General features: G+C 39.6%; 1 protein-coding gene across 5 annotated transcripts in view; it reads right to left on the bottom strand.

Annotated features, from left to right (window-relative positions):
• Amph (amphiphysin) overlaps positions 1-20,282 on the bottom strand; it is a 36,229-nt gene extending 15,947 nt beyond the window's left edge. For 3 of the 5 annotated variants that reach the window (XM_071708514.1, XM_071708515.1, XM_071708518.1), the window contains exon 1: positions 19,998-20,282. In XM_071708514.1, the coding sequence (XP_071564615.1) occupies positions 19,998-20,066 (69 nt within the window). In that variant the 5' untranslated portion in view covers positions 20,067-20,282. The remainder of the gene's footprint in view (positions 1-19,997) is intronic. The other 2 variants (XM_071708519.1, XM_071708517.1) reach the window with 2 other exon arrangements.
• Positions 20,283-20,743: the final 461 nt, after the last annotated feature.

The following is a 20,743-nucleotide window of genomic DNA, read 5'->3' as shown; positions in this document are numbered from 1 at the left end:
AGTGTTAAAGTTTTTCCAGGATCGCGATGAGCGAGCGGAGCGACGAAGCCTTTTTTTGGCGTTTCGCGGATGGTGTTCTCGGCCGCGCCGGAGCCGTGTGCGCGGAACCAGTCGCGGAGACCACCAGGAAGGAACGAGAGGAGTCGGAATGTTGGCGCGGAGTTCGGACATCAACCTCTCGGGCAGTCGGCCCGCCGTTCGCCACGAGCGGCCAATCCGGCGCCCATCGGCGAACGGTAATTCGTGCCCGTACATGCGTACGCGACCCACGGCTTGAACCCTTTCTCGCTCTTCAATGAGAGAGAAAGAGAGAAAAAGAGAGACGTATAGTATAAGTATAATAGCTTGTACTTAAATACCTAAATACCATTCTTGTACTTAAATAAATAGGTATTTCTGCTGTGTCATAAATAGATATTGTGTGTATACGTTTTCATTACAAAGCTCATATCGAGACATTAAGTTTGAATTAATATTAATATTGGTATTAATATTAATTTATTATAATAAATACATATATAAATTATATTTATTATAATTTATTTGCTTTGATTGCCAGTTTTGCCAGGACATCAATATTTTCTGCTTCAAAAGCTGAATTCCGAAAGTTAGATGAATTAACATAAATTTTGTCCCTGAAATGCTCTGAAACTTTTACGCTGCCACGAAGTGAAGTGCATAATGACAGGACGGAAATATGTGGTCAAGGGCTGCCAATTGAATACGCATTATGAAATAGTGAAATTGCAATCTCTGACGAACTATACCGGCATAATCTGTCACATAAGTCGTCGGTGATCAACGTAAAATTAATGTGTAGAAAATCGTGTAAAGCCAAATAAATAAATAAATAATATAATATAATTATTCAAAAATTACTATAGATATTATAAAATTAGTATAAAATTTTCCTTTTATATTCTATAAAAGAAAAATTATTCCTACTTTGTCATTTATCTATAAATGGTAATGGCAACATTGTTTACATTGAGTTATCTCATTAATTCACATAATTGACATAGGCAACACACGTGGGGATAGTGAGGTGAGGTTAATACTAAGATCAACGATTCGTTAAGAAGACTGCAACTTTGCATACAAAGTTACTATACACGACATTGTGTGCAACATTGTGATAACAGGATGACGTTACAGTTTATTGCGTCGCCGTAAAATTGCTGTTAAAGTCACGCCTTAATAGTGGCATTACCACCGTTCTTTACTAATTATATTTTGCCCGGTATCTAAACCTGATATTGTAGGTCAAGGCGGAAATTTTACGAGCACTTCGTGCACCGTTAGAAAAAGAAACGATGCGAAGAATATGACGTCTATGCAGGGCGGTTACAGCCAGTTGTAACCGGTGCATCGCGACATGCATGTTAGAATAACATCGCAATACGCGTATCATTCATTATATGGTTATTATGAAAGTCACATATTATATATCTATATATTCCCTTAAGAATAAACGAGATATATAATCGAGTATGGCACAATTTCTTGCACGCTGACTTTTAATTAGATTAGATCTGCAGGAGACACACGTTAGATTTCCATATTTATATTATCGTACGGTTACATGTAGAAGATGGGATAACGCATATTATAAGAATATTGCGAATGGAAAAGCGGACTTTCCTTTAACAAAAAATAAATACCCAAACACTCTTTCGCTTTTTAATATTACATATTTCAGTAATTAATGATCGAATTGCAATTCTGCTATTACGAAATTGCATAAAGTGATAAGATATTTAATTATGCCATGAAATTATCATATGTATAACATTGCACGTATATTTCTCTTTCTTCATGCTACAGATCGGAGTTAAAAGTATGCCATTGCAAGATCGATAAAGAGCTAAAAGAGCAAAGATACAGAGAGAGGAGAAAAAAGAAGGTAAGAGCGCGAAGTGAACGGACTTTATCCTCCTGGGTATCCAGATCATGTGTTTTTTACATTTTACAAGAGTCGATCTATCTACCGAAACAAATGGTAGGTACCTCGCTAAGTCAATCTTTTTTTTTAAACATAGGCCCGTATTCATAGTCCATTCTTATTTCAAGGCTGTTTTAACTGTTTTAAGCAATATCTTAAGATGCTAATATGGCTCTGTGAATGGTTCATAACATCTTAAGAGACGGTTTTAAATATAAGATTCGACTATGAGAATACCGCTCATAGATAGTGATCCATCGTTGCTAACTTTTGAATACATACGAATAAGTGATTGAATCGAAACAATTGCCACTATAATGATGCAAACCACAATATTGGGTGATTATCAAAGTTCTATAAGAAAGAATTATATTTTCAGATACTTAATCGCCAAGGAATTTTATCTGTTTGACAAATGTAGACTGGATGACACGCGATACGTAATGATAATGGTAAAACGCCAATAGATTCAATCAAATTTCGTTACACCGTCGATACTCGTTATAACGGATTTTTGCTGTAATTCGTTACAACGGGATTTCTGGCAAGACATTTTGCGGGATCGGGCCGCTCTAAATTTATGGCACAGCAACAGTGTTTGCACGTACCGAATCTCGGGTTGCAACGTTGTTGGCCGTGCACCAGTTAATATACGCACCTATGAAAGCTTAACAAAATCTACGAAGTAATTGAGGAGATTCCTAGAAAATATCGCAGGCTTCTAATTTATTGAGTATGATGATGCTCCACGAAGAGACGCTATCGTAAATTAGTTGTGATTTACAATTTTACAAATTACCTCGCTTTTCTGCTAACACACTAACGAATGCCCAATAATTTTATATATTAATCATATATTTTTGGAAAATAGTGAGAAATTATACACGAACACTTGCATCTTTGGAAATAAAGTTTCTCATTTCAAATTATCAGCTAAAGCCATCGCAATAATGCTTTAAAAGTACATATATTGTCATCAGTTGATAAATCTTTGTTTTACGCACACACATACATATACACACAAACATATGTACAGTAGAATATTTATCTTTGAAAGTTTGTAACGCTTAGTTGGCTATTGCTTGGCGTTGCCTAGTTTTTAACGCGATGGCATTTATAAGAGTGTACAACAAGATATTAAGATACAGGCGCGCCGTTATCGTCCTTGCGAAGGAGCTGCATTCATACAGCCTCTCCTTTCTTTCTCACTTAGGCATCCCGGCTGGTTGAGCTAACGGAACCATTCGGATGTTTAGCCCGGCTCGAGCTGGTAACCGGCTGAAGCTGGTAGAGACGGAGAGAGAAAGAGACGGAGAGATACAAGGAATGCCGAAACAGCTGATCGATTACTCGGCCTCTCAAAAGGCAGATACGTTTAAATTTAATATCGTGCCGGTACTGTTATTCAGTCTGTCTCTCCAAATACCATGAATATCGACAACCGTATGCGGTTACGCGGAATGCGCCATAAAAACTGCATATTTGATGCTAAGACGATATTCTTTATAGAAGGATTTTATTGAAGGATTTTTTCTTCAACGACGTTTCAATGCTTCTAGTCGATTAAATCAATCGCAAGTTGAATTTTGGAATTTTTAATTTAAGATTTATCTGTGTAAAATATTTTTGAGAGACTATAGATGTGTATATGTCAATCCTGAGATTCAGTGCTTAGCTATTATGTCACAGGTTAACTAACTCAGTTGAGAGATTTCATAGCTCACTGCCTTTTACATATAATTATGGCAAGCAAGTCCTCGGAATGTGACTTATTGTTAGACAATGAGAATGGGTGGCACTCGTTAAAGCGGCGGCTGTTGTAAGGGAGACTGGCACGTGTAGAAATTACAAATTGCGCAGGTAGGTAATAATGTAAACGACCTTACATTATTAGATATACGCTCGTTCTATTGACACTTAAGTGTTTATTTCTACCTCTGTAATAACCGAATCCCGTTGAACACCGTTGAGCCCCGCGCCGTTGAGTGTGTGTAAGTTTATTAATCTACTTAATCCCTTAATTTTTTGCAATAAATAAAACAATATACAGAATGTTCCATGAATTTCATCCAGAAATCTTTATCTACAGATTCTAATTAATTTTGACTTGATTCTTATCGAGGAGTACAGTGTAAATTTTAGAAAGAACTTGCCTCTATAAATCCTTAACATTTTTAATGTAAAAAGACAGTTTTTAAACTTTTCTGCCCACCGTAAAGATATATAATAAAAAATAGAGTTGACGTTGCTTTACTAAGGAAATTATTACGTCAGTTACTTATGGAATAGACACAACATAGTAGATTAAACAAATTGTGTTATAACATCTTTATATTAAAAATCCCCTGCAAAATTAATAAATATGAACTCCAGAATTTGTTTATCCTCTTTTGATAGACAGATCTGCGTATTTGCAGCTCACGTTATACACTCTACACAGTCTACACTATACATTAGCATACGGTGCCACCAACGCACTGTATGCTAATTGGGCAAGTAATAGATGATCGCCGTATTAGGCACGACGAAGTCGCGGGATGATGCTTATGAAATCATCATTCATACAACTGGTACTTATTTGGTTCCCGAATTGTGGCAAAGCGTTCGGTCCCTTTAAGGTTCTCTTACGCTCATTCTAACGACGCCGAATGCGTTATGGAAATTTGTAATTACACGTGCGATGACACGTGTCTATGTAACGTTTATTAATCGCTTTACAATTATAGTCGTCTTATTTAACAATCATCAGTCACTGATGAAAATAAATGTAAATGCTAAGACTATTGTTATACTGCAATTTAAAAATTTTAAATATAAAGAGATAAATATAACCAGTAGGTATATATGGTTAATAATTTAATTTCTGATTTATTACGAACTAAGTAAAAATATTATTTCTTACGACTTTATTCGAGTTGCTAGGAATATATTGTTGCACACTTTGTTATGCTTATGAGTGACGCAATTAATTGCAAGTGTGATGCAACATCGTCGTTTTAATAATCGCATAAACAATTGAGAATTAGCGTTCTATTTCAAACTAACTGCTTCTTAAAGCACAGCAAATTAATACAATATCAAGGCCGATTGTCAGTCATATATGGGCATCAATGTATGTACTTATAATTAAAGCATTATTGCGATAAGTTCGTGTGGTTTGGCTCGGAAGTTTTGTTTCCAAAGATGATCTGTCATTTGCAAAATCTTGAACAGAATTTTCCATGTATTTGAAACATAACATTAAAACCCTTTTAGTGTTGTACTTGGTGACTGGATTTCGTGCATCTAAATCATGAGTATACCTACGTATCAGCGTTGTGATAATAACCATGTTAATATTAAAAGAGTTGCGTCGTATGCAGATGAAGGCTAACTCGATTAGCATGCTTGATTATACTGCTGCAAATAGCGAATAATAAATTGAGCCATGGCGAGATGTAATAGGGATTCCTCTCCGACCATGCGATCCGAAATTCTATAGCTGACGTACACAATGTACAAGGCTGCTCATTCTAGGAGCAGAGGTCGGCGCGTTTTAATTATTCATCGACAATTCGTGTACGTTCTCAGCAGCTGGAAATTGTCAGTCCAGCATGGCGCGTCACTTCGTTAATTCCCTTAATTTTTTCATTTCTAGAAAACACCTGCTTCTCCAAAACTTAGATAAATAATAAATAAAAATATGCATTTTATAAATTTTTAGCACCAAACTGTAGAATATAATTATGAAAATAAAGATAAAACGTACAACATTTGCAAAATATGTATAAGTTAATTTAGCCCACTACAGATGATTTATTATAAATGAACAATTTTCATATTCAGAGAATTAAAAAGATTTCCGCGTTATTTGAACTCTTTAAAAGCATATATCGAATTACTCGTTTTTATTTCAGAAAGAACAAATAACCGAATGACTGCAGAGGATTAGGTATATATATGAACACAAAGTCGAGAGTAATCGTTTCTTTTGTCTGCCTAAAATTTAACGATAATATTTTCCCAAGCGATAATAATCGCGATTCGAGCTTTCGTAACGATACTTTCATTCCTAAAGAAAATATATTTTGCGAAATTTCACACACCGTCACGCACACGACTCGCGATTCGAATTCTCTGATTCGCGCCGCATGCGGCTCGAGTCCTCCGGTATGCTTAACGCGGCTTAACCGTGATAAAAAGAGGCCTTGATAGCTCGTGCTACGCGCCGAGTGCACGAAGGGTTAAGGCACGTCGAACCCCCATTGTCAGGAGTGCGAGCTGATCAAACTGAATTGCCTTGACGATGCGGCACAGCGCGTAATCGAGTGGCAACCGCGGCGAAGGTCGAACGCGATTATGCGCTTCATCCGCGAAACGAATTATCCTCACACCTCTCGACTGACCCGGTAAAAACGTCATGAATGTATCTATCTTTGCATTTTGCAAACCGATTGAGTCAGAATTGAATTAACGGGAGGCATGGGTAAGTTAACGCATGATCTTTGATTTATGCCCGGATCGGCAAAGTTTTAGATTCTTGATTTCAACGATGATTAAATCTGTTATTATTGAATTCTTGATCTACAAACTTTTGACGCGTGGCTCCACAAATTTCTGGTCTTGCGATTTGCAGATTCAAATTAAAAATTCTATAATTTTAATTTTCTATACTCTTTAATACTACAATAGTAATTTTACGTTCTTGCTCAGCGTCAGGGAGATATTAATTGAATTTCAGATATACGCAAAAATTCGGAATATACCCAACTCCCTCGGGTTACTTACGATTTAATGCTTGCCATAAATCCTCTCTCCCGGAGCCAGACTGCTATAATCCAGCCGGTATTATTGCAGCCCTTCCCGGTTCCGTGAATTCATGGACCGCGTCCAAGCGTACGTTGGAGCCACAGATCCGAGAGTGACGCACGCAATCGCGAGACTCGATTCTCCTAATTGAACGCAATCAAATTTGTCGGCCACGCCGGTCGGGTCTATTCATCGAGCCATCACCCTCACGAAGCGGGTGTAATTGAAATTTTGCCCGCCAATAACTCCCCTCTTACATGACAAAAAGTATTCTCAGCGCCGCATTCACGCAAGAAGATGTCTATTAAGGCACAGTCACTTTGGCACAATCGAATTAAATATGATAGACATGCAAGGGAGATATGAAAATATATCCTAATTGATAACGAACAGAATTGGATAAGGCAAAATATGTACAATACTTTGTTAAATTTGTTATGCAAAGTGATACAGTGCTACATCGTTTTTTTTATAGTCTCTTTGTATTTTTTAAAGAAATTTTAATCGCAGTCGCAGTCGCATTACTCGTCACGATAATTGTTTGATTATTATAATGTTTTTAATCAGTAAAATTTCAAATTGCTTCTGTAAGTAAAATAAGTATAATTTAAATGTTTGAACAAATGTCTTTTAATTCGTAGATTATCCAAATTTTAGATTAAGATTTATTTGAAATTATTTCAGCAACGAATTGACGCGTATTCTCTAAACGCTTAAATTATTACAGGTTAAATCTGGGATTAGCTGGAACAAGTCTGACTGGGTATTTGGACTGCATGGACTAGCGACGCAAACGCCACTTCGCTACTGGGTTAAGTACCGCATCAGGATTACACATCAGTTCGCGCATTGGCAAACGAGGAGGTCAGGACAAGTCTGAGCCAGGAAAAGTACCTGTCTAAATCCAGACTCAGCCATCGTCCCTCTTACGAGCAGCATATAAATGCATCTATGGAAGAGAACTGAATAAATAAAAAATAATAATAACAATAGTTGCGTTTACCTTGAAAATGCACGCGTTTCTTAAATCATTTCGTTTTCGTTTGTACATGAAATTACGACTCTCTCTCCAAATTTGAATTCCCAGGACGTCCCAAAGTTATCTTTGCATCGAAGTAACGGCGTGAATTTGAATAAGATTGCTACCGCGCAGAGAGACGAATGTCTGATGTGTTACGTAAAACGCGGACTCGATACTTGATACTTTGAGACAAACTCGCGCTAAATGTTCTCATTGAAAGGTATACTCAGGTATTCGCCTGTCGCGTTCACTTTTTTGGCGGCTGACAATGGCGTCTGGCGTGTTCTCTAATATTAGAACTGGGTCATAACCCAGTACCGTGCACAAACATTGACGACATATAGTGTAAACCAGCTAACGTATTCATTCCAAATAAATAATCGTGCGGGTTAATCGAGTTAAATTGATTCGTTTAATAATTATCATGTTAACGATAAACTATATTGAGCTCTGAAATAATTAAAAATCGAACGCTATTGTGTCTAGTATTGGATGTGGATACCAAACCAGAGTCTCTATCACTAAAAAACCATCATTATCCTGCGAATGCTCGTCATTTGTCTCGTGCACGACCATTAACTTTCCTTCCATCGTAATTTTATTTGCTTTTTTCCCGGAGGACAGTCACCGTTAACGATTTATTTGTCTTCGGTAATGTATCCACTTACGGTGCAAATGGGCGTAACCTGCATGCGCACGAGCCGTGCAATTAGGCAATTTTGCATTTTAGCCACGGCAGGACAGAGTCCCGTTGAAGATTAATGGAATTAGGTCGCCTCCGAAAATGTAAAAATAGATAATAGTGACAAGAAATTATTACTATTAAAAGGAAAGAAAATTTAATTGCTACTATCGCGCTACCCTCGTGAGAACTTCTTACTATATACATATGTTAAAATATATACAGAAGACAGCTAGACAGCACCACTCGAGGCAAATAAAGAACTATCGATCTCCTTTTTCGATCAATTAGATAAAACAATTTACACGGTGTAAATCATGTGCGTTCGCGCACTTAGTATAATCGATAGACGCCACGCGGACGATCAACACCTAATCGCTGTCCGGTAGACACGCCTAACACCCAGTTAACCAGCTCTGCCCGCGGGGTTACATCATAAACCGTAAAACGCGTGTAATCAGGATTTATGTTGCTTATGACAAATCGAGTTTCGTATAAGGTTCGCTTTGAAATTCTACGAGGCCGTTTTGTGACCAAATCAACTGCTCAATGGCGTTGCAGCGACCGCCATGCGGATCAACCGGGATAATTCAAGTGCGAATCAAGTATGCAAATCGAGAAAACTCGCATGCGTGACGCATCGAGACGTCGCCCACGGTGGATTCTCAAGTAAACGAAAAAGAATGGAAGAATCAAGTAATTTTATTATTCTCCTTAATAACGGAAGATTTAAGTTTTGAGAGATTTAAAATATGAGAGAAGAGAGAGAGAGAGAGAGGGAAATCACAATGGCAAACAAGGATAAACGTCAACTCTTCAACATACAGATACAAATAAGTACGATACAATTTATTATTATACTAATTTATCTTGCCGTAAAAAAATAGAATAAAACGGTTTAAGTTTTGTTTCCTCTTTTTTAGTTAGTTCATATTCATGAAGCGGATAAATATACGCTCTTACCGTGCTAACAATCCAAACAAATAGCCGAGCAGGGAAAGCAAATTCTACAAGACATGCGGTGTGCTTTTCCGTTCTGGCGTGCGTCAAAGATTTTGAACAAAATCGCGCGCGGGGCGCGCGAGATCTATTTTTGCGCGGTAGCGCCGAGAATCCGCACGCGTCACGCCGGGTCGCCATTGCACAGATCATCCACCGTGGATCTAGATCCGCGCCGCGCCGCGTTGCCGCTAGCCGTGCAGCAGGTGATCTCGGCCTGGATTCGCAACCCAATTGGTCGGAACGAGCGACCGGGCGATTCCGTTCCATTTCCGCTTCCAACGGCGCGACGCGGCGGCGGACGAAACGGGTCGCGATTTCCCTCCTCCCGACACGATCGCGCGCCCTCGTCACTTCCTGTCGTGCCTGCATTCCGCGTATATATTCGACCGGTGTGTCGGTCAGCCACGAAGACGACGGCCGCAACGACGAGAGCTCTCTCTCTCTCTCTCTCTCTCTCTCTCTCTCTCTCTCTCTCTCTCTCTCTCTCTCTCTCTCTCTCTCTCTCTCTCTCTCTCTCTCTCTCTCTCTCTCTCTCTCTCTCTCTCTCTCTCTCTCTCTCTCTCTCTCTCTCTCTTTCTCTCGTGACTCGGGGAAGCTCCCGTTACCGTACGCGAAGATACCGCGACCGGCGCGGCGTCCGCACCCGGAGATCGAATCCTGTTCCTCGGACAGTCGTAATCGAGACCCGTTTCCATTTCGTAGCCGGCCGGATCGCTTCGCGATCGAACACTTGCGAGAGTTGCCGTATTACCGGGATATGTAACGGCGTTCTCGGCCTCATTGCGCTCGGATAATACCAGAAGTCTTGTAAATCAGCAGGAACATTGCTATATTTTGTACAAATGCATATATCATCTCTCACCTTGGTATTCTCGTATTATTACTTCCGACATTTGTGTATGAATTATGCAATTTGATCAGTATTAACTGCATTATTTTAAATACAGCTGATAGAGGATGAAATTAAGATTGTATTGATTCAGCATAGAGAGTTTGATTATATCTTGGATCTGATTTTAAAATCGCGATGTAAATTGATATATACTGAATAATCGACCATAAAATTTTATATACATTGATCTGCAAAAAAATAAGATATGCTAATTCCAATTAACGGCCTTAACCTTGCACACCGAAATTTCTCAACGGTTTTAAAGAAACAAATCTTAAGAAACAGACGAGGATTTCAACGATCTCCGATTCAAACGGACCTTCATAACGCCGTGAGGAAAGATTTGGAGACCGGAATATTGAACCGGTACCGAAGAATCCTGTTTCACAGGTGGCTGTAACAGATCTTTGCTCAACACCAACGCGTCAGGATTATCTTACAAGTTTTTCGAAGCTTAAAAAATTCTTCTTGGTAAATAATCTCTGTTTATCTTGTTATTGCACAGGTGTGACTGCTAATAGCATTAGCAGAAAATATGAAATAAAGCTTCTTGTGAACTTTACAGAATTTAGAAATGTAATTTCGAGAATTGTCAATTAAAAATCAATATTTAACTTCGGTTTGAGAATTCCCTCGAGAATTCCAATTTGAAAAAAAAGATTCTTTCTTTAATAAAGATATGATAGTAAATGCGCGCGTCGAGTCACCCTCTTTTGAGTAGTAAGTCTCGCCTGTTTGGTAGAAAATGGGCGAAAAACCGGCATAAAGTCGCGCGTTGAAAATCGGTGATCGCGGGAATTGATGGTTATTAATACTCGCAAGCCACAACGTCATCCGGAACATAGTGTTACGCCCGCGCGATTTCCACAGCTACGTATATTATACGTGAAACATACGGTACATGACGTATCAGGCAAATTTAGATTCAGAACCTAATTACATGCTAATTACACAATTACTAATTTGGCATTTTAATTTAGAATTTATTGTCCATGCATTATCAGTAGGAAATTAATATTAAAGTGGGGCATGCTGACTCTCTTCTGTACAAGTATTTCGAGAATAATTAATTGAAGAAATATATTCATATTATAATATACTATTAACTTCTTATTTTTAGTCATTTTATTCTTGTGTGGCTATGATATTTTGTATCAGTGCATCCGAAACCACTAAATATTTTCGACATCTGTTTACGATATCTTATAGTTATAATAATTAAGTATAGCAATTGATTCTAATATTTCTTTTTTTTTTTAATTACAATTTATGTGTTTCAGATAAGTAGTAGCCTTATGAATTAGCACTCTCAATTTTAATTATAGAAGCAATAAAATTGAGATTATAGTATAACAAATCAGTTGTTTCTCTCTTTCGTAATACTGTTTTTTTTTAAACGCCAATTTCTCTACAAATCTTATTTGAATTTGGGAGAATGCATAGAATAAATAATAAAATAAAGTAAAATAAAGACTTATATATGTATATAAAATATTAACATTTTTTAAATTGATGCAATGAAAATAAAATGCAATATCGATATCGATTTCAGTGCGCGCGAGGATAGATATTATAATTGTAATTTCGAAAGAGATTTCATTAAATGCATTCAACTAGATAGATATTTAGATGGATAGACAATTTAATAAAGATTAAAAAAAAGAGTTACGTCAATAAAAAAAGAAGGTAAGAAAAGAAACAAGTGTAAACGTAAAAACGCGTCATTAGGAGACAAACAGGAGAAGCAGGAAAGAAGAACGAGCGCAATGTAGAAACGTGTCGTTAGAAGGCAAGCAACGAGAACAAAAAATATGACATGAAGGGTGACGAGAGGCAGAAAGAGTCTGCGAACGACAACCGTCTCCGTCTACATTTGTCGTGAGCCGTATTTATAACGAGTCCACTGGACTCAGGCCAGCATTATCGACTCTCGACGACGATGTTTCAAAGAGATTGCGCCAAGCTTTGCTGAAGCGATGTCTTCGCGATGAATGTTACGCAGAGTAAGTGAACACGTGTAAATTCGGAATACAATCGATCTCTGAAATTTTAATACTTTTAACAACATGCTTGCAAAAAATAAACTATTACAGAATTGAAAAAATTAAATTAAAAAGAGATTAAAAATTTTAATTAAAAAATACATTATATTCTGTAATAAAATTCATGATTTCCTATTAAATCCTTAAATATCTAAAATGTAAAAAAATATATATAGAAAAAGGAAATAATTCTTCGCTTGTTTATTGCTTATTGATTCAAATAATAATTAGGAATACGATTAAAGCGTACTGCGTGATGCATGTAAGCAGGAAAAATCTTTTTCTCGAAAAGCTTTCTCGATTTTTTTCACAGTATCGCTGCGTTTCCAGAGAACAAACGAAATCTTTATCGCGCTTGTTACCTCGTTAATAAGTCACGGAAGAGGCATTGGACGAAAGACGAAAGGAATTTTTGGCGCACAGTGGGTGTCGCTAATTTTAGTAGAAAACCGGAGCGTCTATATGTGCTGCCGCACAGGTCAACATCGCAATTGATAGACACGCAAAATAGCGAAACGCAACGAAGACAGAAACTGGTTAAACAATCGATAACATCGATAAGTTCGATAATCGATAAAAAAAAGACTTTACGTCAATCGTCGCGAATAAATACAGACAGAGATCATCATTCTCGTCAACAGCACTGAGATTTCAACTTACCAAACCAATTTGAATCAATCATCATTTAAATCTATAAAATGCAAATCGTGGTAACAAAGTTGAGTTAAATCACTTTGCAAATACTTGTTGGAACAAAAGGTCGTTTCACAAATGCCTGCCAAATATTTTAATACGGAAGGTATCAAACAACAATGATAGTTTTATTAGACTGTTATTTCAGGGGGAATCGCATTTCCTTTCGATGAGAAGACAAGTGCATGTGCGCCTGTAAGTAAACGTAAGGGTTAAGCGCGTGGTCGATTGTCTTCGCGAAGGAGAAACACTAACGCACTGTTATTCGCGGCGTTATGTGTGCACCGCGGGACGCCTTTCTATTTGAGAAGAAAGGTCACTCGGATCCTCGGATGCTCGTCTCAACTGCGCCTTTCTTTCGATGCAGCTTCGTGCGACGACCGGACTCGTTTGGACTATCTCCAAAGAGTTCTCCAAAGTGATGACGAAATAACGGAGACGCGGCAATTAGCGCTCGAGTAATTAAAGCTCGGATCGCGGGGCCATTAAACGGCTGCCTCGTCTCGTCTCATTTTTTCGCGCTTCAAGATAGCGCAAGTTGCGCGTCGCGAAATATGCTGATATAAGGTGTATTCATATTCAAGTGACTTGCGTAACGTGTAAAATGCTAGCCGCTGTTACGCACGTTGATCTCAGTAACATGAGTAGGAGAAGCGAGGTTATACCGCGAGCTAAACTCAGAATTTCGATGTGCAAGGTCGGGGTTCGGCAAGAATTAGCGGAAAATTGCGCGATTAGCGTTGGATTTTCATTGAAATGACATAAAGGAAACATTATTCTGTGGTTATATTTCATATTTTATCGATAAAAATTAATGTGTTACCAAGATTCCAAGAGTCAAGGATCAAAAGTATAATCCTTTCTCGAATGATGCTGACTATATACAATTTTCTCGTATCATTAATCAGTCTGACATGGCAAAATCTAGACGTGTTCGTGATCGCTCCGGAGTAAGCGCGGATTGCAATTTTATATCAAGTATATATACATGTATATTATGTACACATGTGACTATATAACACCGCGATAGATGGAGGGGTTTCTTAGATGCCTGATATATCATTTAAGTAAAATAAGCGTAAATTATATCCCTACACGTAACAGAAGTGAGAGTAGATGTGCGCGCCAAAAATTACAAGTAATTATATAGCGAATCAAAACTAAACTAAAACGAAAAGTTGTAAAATTAATAACAGTTATGAATATTGCGGTTTATCCATTCGTTTGGTGGAAATTCGTTCAGGTTTGTACGGGTTTAAACAGGTTTGAAAGTTACTAAGCGAAATGGACCAACATTCGAAAGATCACGAAAGGCCAGTGGATTTAAAATTTCGATAGTTAAAAAATTTCGGCTTTTATTAATAACAGATTATTAATAAATGACTGTGCCGCGTGCTGAGAAATATTCTGGCTAGCTTTGAGAGCCGCTGTTGCGGCAGCGCGACGGAAATGTGAAACGCCGCGAAACTCAAAAGCGAGCTCGTAGATATATTTGCCGACTGTCGCGGGTTGTCCGGGAACGCGTCTCGGGGACGAGAATAGTAGCCGTCTCTCCCGGTCGTGCGGTGGGACACACTTAGAAATCTAACGAGTCTAGGAGAACGACGAGAGAGCAGCGTGACCAGGAGAGACTTCTTCTCCTTCGCGTCGCGAAGAAACCGGCGACAACCTTATAAGAACGTCCCGGCGTTTAGAACCCTGGCGGAAATAGACATCCGGAAGTCGATGGACAGCCGTTGCAGGAAATGATAGATCTGACGAGACGTGACGTCTTTGCTCCATTTTCTATGCGTCAAGGCTATATCGATGATTTCGCGTATAACATTTCGAAGCGCCATGAGTCGCGAAAGACTCTGTATTTAAAAAAAACGAGAGGAAAGAAACCACGTTTGCTGTTGGCGCCGTTTCATTGCGGTCCGCAAACGCGAACGTCTGCAAATTCTAATACGACACCGCAACTCGCACTTCTGCGGTGCGCGAGAGAAGACACGTCCGTATATTTTCGCGCTGCAGACTTCAACGTCAAATGCGCGGTTTCGGAGCTTCGAGACTCACGTTTAAAACTGTCCTCACATTCTCCACAATCGAGATTCGGAATTAATTTATTTGACTGCTAAATAGCAGCAAAGAGTTACTCGTACATTACAGCGGGAGCGAGTCGAGGAAATCTGGAGGAAAGTGCTAGTATTATTATTATATCTCTTAACATTTTGTTGCCATTATAAATACCATTATAGCGCGGTATCAATAATTTTGCAGCTAGAAGTCTATCGCTCGTGTGCACAATTAGCGACAGTATCGATACACGAGCTGCTGATTATCGGTCGTGTGAAGGCCCCTTAATGATCCTCGGCCCACACTAACTTTCTTCGCCTCGAGTGTCAGCTGAACCCTTGGCATGCGAGCGCCGATACGTGCGATCGAATCTACGGTGTTACCTCTTCCTACTTTGCAATGCGCGTGTATAATAGTTCCGCGAAAAAATGCCCGGCTGCACTTAATCCTTTCGCTGCTTCTGGCGGTGCGACGTAATCCCCAAGTGTTTTCGACGGAACATTCATTCCCTTTCGTGGCTAACAAATTGTGAGAAAGTTATGCCGATGACTATTTTATCAAGCGATATTTATCAAGCGTATGCCCGCGAATAATGTGAAGTTGTAAAAATTGTAATTTACGAAAGGCATATCGGTGTAAACGAGCTAATAAGTATTATTCGCTTCGTGAGCAGCGAGTTCGCCGTTGTAAAACGCTGCAGCGATTGCTCTACCGATTATCCTACGTGTGAGGAACGATCATTCGTTCGAGAGATAATTCATTAAGATTATTGAAGAAATTCTGTAGTACTAAAAGAACGAGATATACGCTACATTATTAAAATCGATTTAATTAAAAAGGTGTGCGATAACCGATAACGATCCCGGACTTACGCAACCGTAACGCAATTATGTTGGATCGTTTAAAATGCGTCGCGCCGCTAAAAAGTCGCCGCACAAACGTGTCTCCTACGTGTTGTTTCTCTTTACCTGTGCTATAAATACTGTGTAAACGCACTTTTCTGTCTCTATGTTGCGCGAAAGATATTGGTTATTGCTTTTAGTCACTCTCAGCAGATAAGACTATTATCAACGTAGTTAATGTTCCTTATCGTCCGTACAATTTTTACGCTATATAAATTTGAGACCTAATGGCGCACTAATACCGAAATAAGATTAGGCGTTGCGTCGCGGAACATTGAAAGGGATATTCTTCAAAAGTAATCGTGTTTCTGTGAAACGTTTCGGGAAAAATTCGAGTTCTCGAGTCTTTATCTGTGTCTCGAACTCAAACTCCGTTCTCGATTTAGGCAGGAGAATAACAGACTTAGTAGCTATAACTACCTTTAGACCGGTTCTACCAGATAAGTCGAGGCAGTTCTCTTTCTTTCCGCCCCCTCGTGTCGGTCCGGAATACAAATTAACTATTATTTGCAAAAAAAAAATATTGCTAATAATTAGATAAAGAAATCGATAAGCTGCTTTGTCGATTTTGCAACTCATTTTCTTATTGAAAATAAACGGGTTTTTCTACCAAATGACGCTTTCTCCGCAAAATTGCGCTCAAGTCATCTATTCGTTATTTCTTTATGTCAATATCTTCCTTTTCCGTTCGTCGTGCGGAGCAACCGGGAAGTCTACGATTTTAAAGGCGTGAGAGAGAAAAAATTGCGAACGTTTGTTATTCGTATACCGAGAAGTCCGCGCACCGATGGCGCACACGCGAATTGCGTGACACGGAGGAGTCGCTTACGCAATGCCCATGCGATGCATCAATGGTCCCCGACGCATCCAAAGCGCAGGGTTGCCGGCGATGCACGGACCTGCACCATCGCGGAGCGCGATCTATAATACACCTTGAGAGAAGTCTCTCTCGCATAGGCAAATTTCCGTAGCTTCAATTCGTATCGGCGTATCCCAGACTACGATTCGCGATTCTTTTCATACTTTGACAGATATGTACATTTTTCGGATAGTTAAATAAAGTTACGTTTTTGGAAACGTATCTATCAATATTACAAATGGCTTGATTGATAAAAGTATATAATAAAAAAATAAACTACGTATAAATATACAGGGTGTCCCATTTAAATGACAGAGTTGTAACTTTTATCTGAAACATTTTTCTCTAAAATGTGCCGTTCGATATTTGAGGTCGTCAGATAAAATGAGTAATAGCCTTCAAATGGAAGTAAATCGGCACAGAGAAAAACTTTAGAGCGATTCTTGGAGCGACGATCGCGGATAAATTGGCTAAAATAAAAGAATATTTGGCGCAAATAATATTGTAGGTACAATAGAAACGATTGTTCGGGATGAATATGAGAAAGAGGTAAAGAAATTCTCGACTTTTCTCTCCGCTTCGAACAATCGTTGCGAATGCAACGTTGTGCAAAGTGAAAAGTGGATCGCGTAAATGAATGACGTTTCCACAAATACGATCGTTGAACGGCACACGCGTGAAAAAAAAATGCAAGAGAGATTCTCTGCTTGCCGCTAGAATGAATCATCAAAAGTAGAACCATGTAAATAGCGTCTCATCTCGAGTGACTCGTGAGAATGTCGGAGGGTTTCGTTTTTCCCGTAAATGCGCGTGCATTTATATCATAATCGCGGGCGATCTATTCGTCGCACAGACTCGGCATAATGTAACATTCTATCCTGTATCTAATAGCTGTCATATCAGCCTCATTTCGGATCAAGGATAACCGACGTCGTTCTATGACGTGGGGATTAAATGAAAATTGTCAGGGATACGAGATAACTTTATCTTCAATTCCTGAAATAATAATTTGTTCTTTCTCGATCCCTCTCTCTTTTCTTGCTTGCTATAATATTAATAAATTTTCCACGTAGGACACATTGTAGCTTAAATTCTGAGATTATAGAGGATTCTCTGAAACCGTCAGAAATAGAGGATTATTTTAAATACAGGATATCGGACAATTGCATTAAACCCAACTTAGATGACCTAATTTGCATAAAAAATTCAAGACTCGGAAAATTCTATTAATTTTATATATATTATGTCATTTTATGTACATATCGTTTAATTTCATGTAATATAAAAAATGTTTTAAAAATCAAAATTATATACATATATAGAGTACATATTAAAATACGCATCAAGATAAAATTCTATTTATAATTTTATATGTCACGTACCAAAATGTGTAAAATTTTAAATAGAATTCCATCCCGAAATCTGAAATTACAGACCGCCTAAAGCGGGCTTTAAAGATCAAAAAAGTTTCATATAATTCATGATATTCATGATATTAATGTGGAGTACTTCCTGGATACGAAGCTTCAAGAAACTATCGCCGAGAAGAATCGGTGGATGCACATGGCGCCTTGGAAAAGCAATATTTATCGTTTGAGTTTAACGAAAATCCTGCAGTTAAAATAAATCATGCGACGTGGATCTTGTGCTTCGCGACCGCGTGAGCCCATTTTAGACGACCTACAAATCGCGTGCAAAATTAATGGAATTCTATTTATAATTTTATTTTGTGTTTGCAATACGAAAGACATTTGAAAAATTTAAATTACGCACATGTATAAAATCTATCAAAATACATATATACATCAAAATGCGCGGTTAAAATAAAATCATGAATAGAATTCCATCCTGAAATTCGAAGTTATAGATTGTTTGAAGCGGGCTTTAAGTTAAAAAAAAATGCGGATATACAAAATCATTTTCTTTCGTTCGACTTCAAAATTCCCGGTTAATTTCAGCGTCAACAGCGTCAATATTCGAAATATCAACGCTCAAGAGTCAGTCCTTTCCTGGATATAAAGCTTCAAGGATCGTCGGAGGATTAGTCAGTGGGTACACGTGGCACCTTGAAGAGGCAGTCTTCGACAAAAAATCGTAGATCATGCGCCCCGCGAGCACGAAACACGCGATCGCCGCCGATAAGCGCGGCACTGACGTGCAGTCAGGATGCACCTGTGCACGCGCAGTTTCCTACGTCTCGGGGCCCGGACCGGACACGGGTGGGAGTCGCGTAATTATCATTTCAAACGAATACCGCTACAGAGTTACTGCGCGAACGTGTTTACCGATTACGTAAAAGCTTCTCGCGCGCCGCGACATTGCGAGGCGCCGCGCCGCGCCGGCGAAAAAAGCGCGACGCAAGTCGCGCTTCCGAGGGACGCCGAATGTTTTGCTCCGCACTATTTCGCGGACTACGGAGCAAAATACAAAATCGGCGTAAATACTCGCTAGGACGAGGTCGTTGCTTTTTTTTTCGGCCGCTAACCGAAACTCGTCGTTCGTTGTTCTTCCATCGGGCTCTTTTATTTTTATCTATCGACGAGTGATTTACAAAATCGCTCATCAGTATTGCAGCGGCGTCGCATGCGATTCTATGCAAATGACAGAATATCCGATTGACATGTCGCATCGAGGAAACCTCACGGAAGCACATTTCCGTGTCGTGAGTCGAGCGAGCTAAACGTGACTACCAGATTGACGTACTCTCTTATCTCTCTCACAGATCGCACGAATTTTTCACAAAGAGTAAAGAGACACCGCGGTTCTACCTTCCGCACAGCGATCGCCCAATTCGAACGGGAGACAACCGCGATGTAATCGCGAGGCGTGATGCAACTGTCACGCGGCGCTGACGCGAAACGTTAACCCCGACGTCCGCGTCGTCGCGCGTCGGCGGCGTTCGGTCGGCAGACACGTCACGGAGGTTATGGTCAACCCCCGGTCGCTCGCGAGTTCTCGCGTTAATTTCCGTCTCGCGAGGACATGTCGGACGACTCGGACGTCGTCTGCGAACGCGAGTGCTCGAGGAGAGCGACCTGTCGGAAAAGACAGAGAGAGAGGGAGAGAGGGAGAGAAATACAGCGTGTGAGAAAGAGAGACACAGAGATACGTGCACTTACCTTTTCTTTCGCTCTGCCCGCGTGTTTTTGCACTGTCTTCGCGATTAACGCGCCCTTGCTCTCGGCCATGATGCTCCCGTAGCGTTGGTTGCGGAGTGCCGGAGTCCCGGAGGCAGGAGAGACGAAGCACTTAGAAATTCTCTCAACTTGTCGACGGCACGCAGCTTTGCGCAGGAGGGGGGGAGGCAGCGGCACACCAACTCGCGAACCGAAACACTCGTACCGAGGCGCGGAGAGGGACTGAGCGGGATGAACGCGAAGTCGCGAAGCCGTGCCGCCCGTGCGCCACCGCCGCACCGCCGGCGGCCATATTGGTGCGCGTGACCGTTGCGCGTTGCGCAGGCGTCGGCGGCCATGCCGGGCGGCGCGCGCCGGCCATGTTGGCGCGCAGCCGTTTCGAACCTGCACAGATTAGAATTTTCAATCGCGATCGGAAAGTCTCGTTCGACTTTAAATATCTAACTGTAATTTCGTTGAAATATATTCACCTCCGAATCGTCAAATTTAACTAAAATGGACATGCGCCGTTGGCAGCGAATATTATTTCCGCTTGAATTTTTTCAGAGTTTAAATGATCGATTAGCTTCGCTCTTGAATATCAAACTCAAATATTTATATTTCGAATTAGCTCGTATAGCTCAATCTGCAATTTATTGAAATCTGTTTAATAATTCAAAATTGTTCAATAATTTGAAATCTTTTGTTTCGAGCCTTAATTTAATTCTAGCCACGTACTTCCAACTGGA

This window comes from Temnothorax nylanderi, unplaced genomic scaffold (genome assembly GCF_030848795.1).
Source record: "Temnothorax nylanderi isolate EJ_2023f unplaced genomic scaffold, tnyl_v1.0 TNYL_tig0069_pilon, whole genome shotgun sequence".
NCBI lineage: Eukaryota > Metazoa > Arthropoda > Insecta > Hymenoptera > Formicidae > Temnothorax > Temnothorax nylanderi.
This window is presented reverse-complemented; position numbering and strand designations above follow the sequence as displayed.